The 9,408-nt window shown below is 30.5% G+C and overlaps 1 protein-coding gene across 1 annotated transcript; it reads left to right on the top strand.

The window, feature by feature from the left end:
• Positions 1 to 1,029: 1,029 nt before the first annotated feature.
• Positions 1,030 to 8,005, top strand: LOC104219055 (protein trichome birefringence-like 19). Its single transcript, XM_009769695.2, has 2 exons — positions 1,030 to 1,567; positions 6,391 to 8,005. Exons 1-2 carry the CDS (start codon positions 1,091 to 1,093, stop codon positions 7,189 to 7,191), a joined length of 1,278 nt encoding a protein of 425 aa, XP_009767997.1. The 5' UTR covers positions 1,030 to 1,090; the 3' UTR covers positions 7,192 to 8,005.
• The last annotated feature ends 1,403 nt before the right edge of the window (positions 8,006 to 9,408 follow it).

The following is a 9,408-nucleotide window of genomic DNA, read 5'->3' on the forward strand; positions in this document are numbered from 1 at the left end:
CTTTTGTAATCTTATTTTATCTGTTATATACATGGTAGGGGTCTCGGCCAAACCTCCCACCACCATGGGAGGTGAAAGCCTAGCTAGGTGGATGGCTTTAATAAAAAAAAATGTTAAGGAGGAAAAACGGATATTAGGCATTCTAAAGTTAGAATAAAATGTAAAGGGATAGGCATTGCTTGAAAGCAGACAAGTTCAAGAAGATATTAACCCAATAGATTATGCCACATAAATGTTTTAGAACACGAAGAAAATCATGACATATTTTTCTTTACAACAGGAGTAATTGTCAAGACTATCAACAATTATATAGTATAATTGCTTACACAATTATGTTCCAAAAGAAATGCATACCAAGTGTCATCACTTAAGAAATTAATAATTGTATTATAGATTATATAGATGATATGGTTACCGCGTTCAATCAGCCACATATATGTACAAATTATTAGCACCGCCCACATCACATTTTTCCCTTTTTTAATTCCATTGAAATGTTAGTAACAGGAGAAATTAATGTATTGAATTGTCAAAAACTGAAGTTATTTAATTTACTTATGGTCTAAATTAGAATACTTTTATGAAAAATGAATATATTAAGCTTATTAATGTTTAAGTTTAGGTTAATTAAGCATATTTTGGTGATTTGATTATTTAATTCGAGTTAATCTGATAACAATCTATACTATAGCCAGATTATGTAAATAAATTTTCTTTGTGCTAATCATATATTTTACAAAGACAGGAACAAAATCCGCACAAGAGTTAATATATAATTATTGCACTCTAAATATTTTTCTCCACTTATAATTATAAGAGGCTGGTTAAGGATTGGATGTACATAGAAATTTGGAAGAACTTATATGTACCAACTTGTAATTATTGCAAGGATTGGGTCACTAACTCTTGACTAAAAACAATACCCATAGGACCCAATAGTTGCATAATTGCAAAGACATGGAGTTAGTCCAACTAAAACCCTATAATTAGTGATTAGCACGTTTATTTGTGTCACTTATATGTGCCAACTTGTAATTATTCTCCTTCTTCCATAATCCCATTTCTGATTTTGCTTTCAATTCTCCAAATTATGGAGCTTCTCTTTTGGAGAAATGCTCAGAGAACTCCAAGAATAGTAGTACTTGTTTCTTTAACATTAATAATTCTTGGTCTTATCCCTCTTTACCACCCTTTTAATTTGTATGCTGCAGATGTTATAGTTGTAGATCATTCTTCTAAAACACCACAACCATATCAGACCAAGGACCAAAAGATAAAGATTGCGGAGGAAGACTGTGATGTATTCATTGGAGACTGGGTTCCTAATCCAGACGGTCCATATTACACGAACACGACATGTTGGGCAATACACGAGCACCAAAATTGCATGAAATATGGGAGGCCTGATACTGATTTCTTGAGATGGAGGTGGAAGCCAAAAGGGTGCGACCTGCCCATTTTCAACCCGTATCAGTTTTTGGATATGATGAGGAACAAGTCTATGGCATTTATTGGAGATTCAGTGGGAAGAAACCAAATGCAGTCTTTAATTTGCCTCTTGTCCCGGGTACGTACGATAATTTCCCTCTTCCTGCTAATGTTATACTTCCTTAACTTTAAAAAAAAAAATTATGGTTTTTACACATATTAACAAATTCATCTTTTAGCATTAATTAATAATGAAATTGACCATATTAATCTTATTTTGCTCATCAAAAATATAATAAATTCTCATAGGCTCTTTATTCCAAGGACAACTTTGAAAAAAAGAAGTTAATTCCTTCTTAATATCTTAAATAATCATATATTGTTGACTACAAAACATAAAGACAAAAAATTAATTAAAATGAACCGGAGGGAGTATTGCTTATGCCTTTCATTTAATTTACATGAAGTGATCACTAGATAGGAGTATGTCTGTACCCCCATTCCCCAACCCCCCTCCAAAAAAAAAAAAAAAAAAATAACCCGACAAACCCCCCACACCCTCCTCATTTTTTTCCCTTTTAGTTTCACTTGGCTTGTAGTGGAATCCAGACGGTAGCATAAGAGGAGGTTTGGTCAATGGACAATGGTCGAAGTTTAGGTGAAATTCTATTAAAGCATCAAGACGTTTTCTCAATTTTAAGGGCCCAATATATTCAAAACTTATTGTTTTATTAATCCGGATTTCTATCAAGTAAGTTTTCTAAAGGGGTAAAAGGTTTTTACAGAAAGATTCTTTATTTTCAACACTGGAATATGAAATTTCTGATTATAGGTTCCAAATTTTTTCTACAATTTGGATGGTAAGATATAGTAGAAAAACCGGAAATTTTATATTCAGCTGAAGATTTTGGCGTGTGCTATTGCAATAATTTCAGTCCCGATATATATTAGCTGTGCGCTTGTGACATGATACAGTAGGCCGTTAAAAGCAGATCTAATCAAAGTTGTCTTTTTCCCATAAGAAGCAAAAGGCCACTATCATGATGAGATTGCTCGATGGATACTTTTGCAATTATGTCCAAATGAGCCCAAAAAATTAAATAAAGAACTACGATAATTGGAAGCACAGAGAATCAATGTCGGTTCAAGGGGGGAGGCAGCTAAACAATTGCTTTAGACCCAAGTTGAAGGCCCCCATTTTTTTTCATTATTAGTTAATATTATATTATTATAAAAAAGATACTCATCCATGCTTTTTCCTTTTGGATATAGAAGTTATTTAATTTAGAAAAAAATAGAGGTTATTTGGATTTTAATAATAAACATGCAATATGGCAAAGTAACAATTTGATGACGGCAGTGATAATAAGAAAATAAAAGCAAAGTCTTTTCTAACATCTTTTAAAGTAGATTATTTCTTCTAAAAAGTAGATCAAGTTATTTTTATTAATTTCAAATAAATTTGTACTAATTCAAATTCATAAAAATATTATTTTAAAATCTACTTTGTAAGTACAAAAATTAAGATCATTAGGAAATGGGAACTTATGAAAACGTTTTCTTAACCGCGGATGTTTCTTATTAAAAAAAAAGTTCGAAGCAATTAGTAAATGTCTTCAATTGTAGGAGCTAGAAAGTAGACTAGTGAATGGCCAAAATACATATATATATATATATATATATAAAGACTTAACGTTGGGCTTTGGGCCCACCAAATTCATTGAGTCGCCTCCTGCGTATAATGCTAGCTTAGAGTTTGCATATTATATCATTTAGTCGTGTTTAATTTGTTTGCCAATAGTATATGCCAAAAGATACTTGGCTAGTATTGAGTCGATCCCTTAAAAAATATACTTAAATAGTGTCATGTTATGACAACTTGTTAGAGAATCCAATCCTGGGCAACGTGGGTTCCTCATCTCTTTCTCCGTTAAGAAATGTTAAGAATCAAGAATATATCAGTCCCTTTCTTGATCTTCGTTTAATGAAAATATAAATTTAAAATAAAACTAATTAAGCTCGAATTACATAATGAGTCATGAAAAATAGTTACATAATACGATAAAAAGTTTGGTGCTTTCTCTCTGGCTTCTCATCGCGGCTCGCGAAATATCAGATTTTGTTACGGTTGTTAAGTCTACAAACAAAATTTACATTAGTAGTTGATTAAAAAAAATTGTTACTATAAAGTGTGTTTGAATAGTTTAATTTGGTGTGAGGGTTTTTGGAAAGATCATGCACACTTGACTTAAAGTGAATAGCTAGTACCACATCAACATTACGTTACAAATGACTTTGAGTTGGTTTAGGCTAACAACTATTATTATCAAAAAAAAAAAAAAAAAAAAAAAACTAAAGTCTCACAAAAAATCATGCAGTTATGGCTTAAAAACGAACAATATAACATCCTATTAAAAGTTGGTTGCCTTAACCAACAATTGTAAATGCTTGAATATGTGTTTCAACAAAATTATTTCGAAAAAACTCTTTACTTTTTTTAATTCAAAGATAATAAAAAGATAAGATATTTTTGAACGTTAGTAGAGAGTTTTATAATTATTTATAATAGAAGTTATATCATGGATAAACTCAAAAAATCGAAATCTTATGGAATATTTACATAATATCCGACCATATTTATTTTTTATTTTTTATAGCTAATATAAATAGATATATACCGATAACACACGATTATACACATATTATATATGGATTATATATAAATTACACATCATTCAATTTTTTAATTTAAGTGGTCAGGTGAGCACCTATTTAGGCTGATTAAATAAAGCCAAAAGAAAATATTAAACAATTTCAACCAAAGAGTAAAAATATAATTAAAGTTCATATGTAGACAATATTTTATTAAAACTCATCCTTTTATAGTGAAATAAATTAATTTTTTGTAACAAAATATATAATGACATAAAAAATAAGATAAAAGAAAATAAATATTGAAAACAAATGTTAGAAAGATCTAAAAACGAGAAATAAAAGATGACAACAAATTTCTTCTTATGTTTCATCTTTAATTTGTTGAATATAAAATATTTGAAAGTTAATCTCATCGATTTCAACTATTTTTTTTTCCAACTCAAATACATAGATTATAAGATAAGGATATCTTAGAATATATTTTTAATTTACATTATATATCGTTTTTAAAAATCACTATTACTAACAAACTGATATGATATTCGAATTTGAATTGGAATGCAATTTGAGTAGTTTGCATTGAGGTTAAGCCAAGTATGGTATCGAAAATTAAACTACTTGACAATTTTAAGACAATATATGCAATGTTTTATAATAATAATCAACTAGTTTAATATTTAATGATTCAAAGAACAAAATTTTTGTATATATAAGGTATTAAAAATTCAAATTCTGGGGGTTAGATATATCGATAAACTTAAAGTGGAGTCATACTGAAATAAATCCGGCCAAAGAGTCATTTAAATTTTTAGATAGCCGACTAAATTGAATTTTAAATTAAGGATAATATCTTCACTTGCATCACTATAAAGATAATCATTATTATTATAATAAATATATATAAATTTTTAGAAATTGAAATTTCAAAAACGAAATATTTTTTGAAAGATACAATTATATCAAATAAGAGTTCAAATCGTAGTATAAGAGTCACGTCGTAATCAAAGAATCGTTTATATCGTGTCAACCTTTGTGCTTTGCCATAAATATGAGTTATTATTTCACTTTATGGCTATTTTTAGGTTCCAATGACACCTATGAGAATATTATAAAAATAAAATTATCACTACGAGAATTGAGAAAATGTTAGTCTTTTTTCATGTAGTGTTTCTTAATTAATATTTGACGATTATTCATAATTATTTAGAAGGTTTAAATATTGAGGTTATTTACATATAATTCAAATAACTCGAATATTTAACATGGTTAATGTCAAATATCAAAATGGAGTAAACAAAATTCACTAGCTAAAGAATTTTTGATATTTTTAGATAGCCAACTCATTTTAGTTTTGAATTAAGAATGATATTTTCATCTATTTGTTATAAAAATAATTATTATTGAAAAATAATGTTTTAGAAAATGAAATTTAAGAAAGAAATATTTTTTTAAGAGATCAACACACCAAATAAGAGTTCAAGTAGTAGTAAAAAAGTTAAGTCTTATCCAAAGAGTTATTCATTGTCTCAACATCTGATTGTTTTGCCATAAATATGGGTTATTATTTTGCTTCCTGATTATTTTTAGGATCCAATGACACCGGCAAGAATGATATCAAAAAAGAAAAATAGAAGAAATGGTTAATTTTTTTCAGGTAGTTAATATCCAATGATTATCTATATTTATTGAGAAAGTGTAAATTTTAAGATTATTTACATACAATTCAAATAACTTAAATATTTGACATGATCAGTGTCCGCACATCCGCGCGGGTACTAATACTAGTTTAAAATAAAACTAATTAAGCTCGAATTACATAATGAGTCATGAAAAATAGTTACATAATACGATAAAAAGTTTGGTGCTTTCTCTCTGGCTTCTCATCGCGGCTTGCGAATATCAGATTTTGTTATGGTTGTTAAGTGTACAAACAAAATTTACATTAGAAGTTGATTAAAAAAAATTGTTACTATAAAGTGTGTTTGAATAGTTTAATTTGGTGTGAGGGTTTTTGGAAAGATCATGCACACTTGACTTAAAGTGAATAGCTAGTACCACATCAACATAATGTTACAAATGACTTTGAGTTGGTTTAGGCTAATAACTAAAGTCTCACAAAAAATCAAAAAATCATGCAGCTGTGGCTTAAAACGAACAATATAACATCCTATTAAAAGTTGGTTGCCTTAACCAACAATTGCAAATGCTTGAATATGTGTTTCAACAAAAAGACAATGGTGAAATTAACTAATAAGTTACTAATTCATTTTGGATTATTTTTGTTTTTGTTTTTTTTGGGTATTACAGGTGGAATATCCCATTGATATTTCTTATGACGATGATCAAAATTTCAAAAGGTGGAAATACACAACTTATAACTTTACCTTAGCAGCATATTGGTCACCATTCTTGGTCACGGTTAAAGAATCAGATCCTGATGGTCCTAGTCACACAGGTCTTTTCAATCTTTATCTTGATGAACCTGATGTAAAATGGATAACCCAAATTGAACAATTCGACTATCTCATCCTCAATTCTGCCCACTGGTTTACAAGATGCAGTGTCTACTACGAGAAAAATCAAATAATTGGTTGTCGTTATTGTGGACTCCCAAATGTCACTGATCTTCCAATAAATTATGGCTATCAAAAGGCACTTAAGACAACTTTAGAAGCCATCAATAGATTAAAAAATTATAAAGGGGTTACTTTTCTTAGGACTATTGCGCCTTCTCATTTTGAAGGTGGTGAATGGAATAAGGGTGGAAATTGTATTAGAAGAAGGCCATTTAGAAGCAATGAGACATCTTTGGATGGTTTATGTTTGGAATTTTATATGACACAAGTTGAAGAATTTAAGGTTGCATCTGATGAAGGAAAGAAAAGGGGTAAGAGGTTCAGATTATTGGACATGACACAAGCCATGTTGTTGAGACCAGATGGTCACCCTAGTAGATATGGACATTGGCCTAATGAGAATGTAGTTTTGTATAATGATTGTGTACATTGGTGTTTGCCTGGTCCTATTGATTCTTGGAGTGATTTTTTGCTTCATATGTTGAAGTTGGAGGGCAGGAGAGCCCTTGAGGAAAGCCTTCAACTAAAGTAAGGGAGGAAAATGAAAATCAATGCCTACCCTATTTTTTATTTGTTTAATTATTTATATTGTGTTGTTGTTTTGGTTTAATTTAAGGAGAATAGTATTACTTGACCTGAAAAGTTGTAATGATTGACTAGGAAAATAATGTAAAAAAGAAAGCATTGTTGAGCTGAGCATGTGTTATTCTTTGATGATTAACAAATCGTGTCTGAGAACCAGATTTCATGTTCCAGTTTAATATGCTGCTAGACTAAGGTGTAGGCGGGAGAGATGAATGTCAAGTGAATCATGCACATAGCAGGCTAATGGCAGAATGTTGTTCGAATGCGAAAGGCTAGTATTCCCATGCGAGTTGGAATTCCCAGAAGATCATGTCCATGTCCTAAAAGGAATACGCGTATTGAAGGACTTCATGCACCAGAAGGAATTTGTATTTATGGAAAACATTTGTATGGAGAAAGAAGGATAAAGAGTTGGAAATAAATAAGTAAATCGGATCTAAATATGAGAGGTTTTCCTAAATCAAAATATTCTAGGTTTTGGAGCATTAATTAAAGAAGATTTTTTGCCAACCTTGCACCTATAAAAGAATACTTTTTCCTCCACGTCATGACTACTACTATTGAGAGAAATTATTGAGAAAACTTTTGACAATAAGCACAATAAAAAGGTACTTCTGAAGATTCAATCAAACCAACTGAAGAACCATTTATTTAAGATGAAGCTGCTCGAGTTCTCTAGTTGTAGGTTATTTTTGAAATTTTCTGTAAGTTTTCTGGAATAGAGTTAGTTTGAAAAGGATTTGCTACAATTGGTTTGATTGTATGGATTATGGTATTATAGTTAGTCTCCTTGGTTATAGAATTGTAACTTAAAACTATTCTTTGAAGTTTAGTGGAGATTTAAAGCAAACCCTACTAGGTAGGTCATAGTGTTTACTCCCATGAGCAAGGAGGTTTCCAATGTTAAAATATCAATGTTGATTATTTCGTAATTATTTTTGTTTGTGTCTATTTGGGTAGTTCAAAGAACCAAGTTCTTTGAAAATGTGAAAATCAGGCAATGCACAATTCAACCCCCTTCTTGTGTCTTAGTATAATCTAAAATAACAATTAGTATAATAGAAAGTTCTTTTATAAGAGGATAATACCTTTAAAGTATGCACAATGGCTATACCACCAGATGCTCAAGAAGGATAATCAACTATTACACCACCACAATTAATGGGAAATACTACCTATAGTGGAAGGAAATGATGCATGATTTCTTGGAAAAAGAATACCTGGAACTCTAGAACTTTTTTTTAGAAGCGACCAAAGATTCTTATGATGTTTTATGGAAAGGGTGTTCCCACTAGAGCAAAACCAAGAAAATAATATTCTAAAGAAGATGTTAAAGGATTTCAAAAGAATTCCAAAGCTAAGAAGATTTTAATCTGTGGTATTGGTCCGGATGAATATAACAAAATCTTTACTTGAAGAGATGCAAAGGCCATATGGGATTCTCTACAGTGTACTCATAAAGGTACCTCTCAAGTGAAGCAATCAAAGATTAACATGCTAACTAGGCAATACGAACTGTTCAAGATGAAAGAAAGAAAACTATCCTGGAGATTCATACTAGGCTCACTTCAATTATCAATGAATCAATATCTCTTGGAGTAGTTATCGCTCGTAACAGAATTGTGAGGAAGATTCTGATCATATTGCCCCTTCATGGGATAGAAAGGTCAATACAATTACTGAAGCTAGAAACCTGAATACAATGACCCTTGATGAATTCATTGGAAACTTGGAGACTTATGAATTAAAGATAAATCAGGATTGCCTAGATTGACAAACGTTTAAACCTCACAATGCTAAGAACTTGGTGCTTAAGACCACTCAGAAATAAGATATTGAAGAAGATGATATGGCATTGCTCACTAAACGTTTCTAGAGAGCAATAAGAAAAGATGAATTCCTGAAGAACAAAAGTTCGTAAAAATCCAAGATTAAGGAGAAAGATAACAACAATAACACTTATGGGTGCTACAAGTATAGAAATAAATATCACTTCATCAAAATAAAGTTCCTTGTGGAAACTTGAGTGGAATATGAACAATTCTGATAAGGGAATGCAGCAAAATAAAGATCGGGTTCCTGAATGAAGAATGACTAATAAGCAAAATTGTGAAAAGGGCTATGGTTGACATGCAATCATCATCAACCGATAAGTCTGATGATG

The sequence above is a fragment of the Nicotiana sylvestris genome, chromosome 2 (assembly GCF_000393655.2).
Source record: "Nicotiana sylvestris chromosome 2, ASM39365v2, whole genome shotgun sequence".
NCBI classification, from domain to species: Eukaryota; Viridiplantae; Streptophyta; class Magnoliopsida; order Solanales; family Solanaceae; genus Nicotiana; species Nicotiana sylvestris.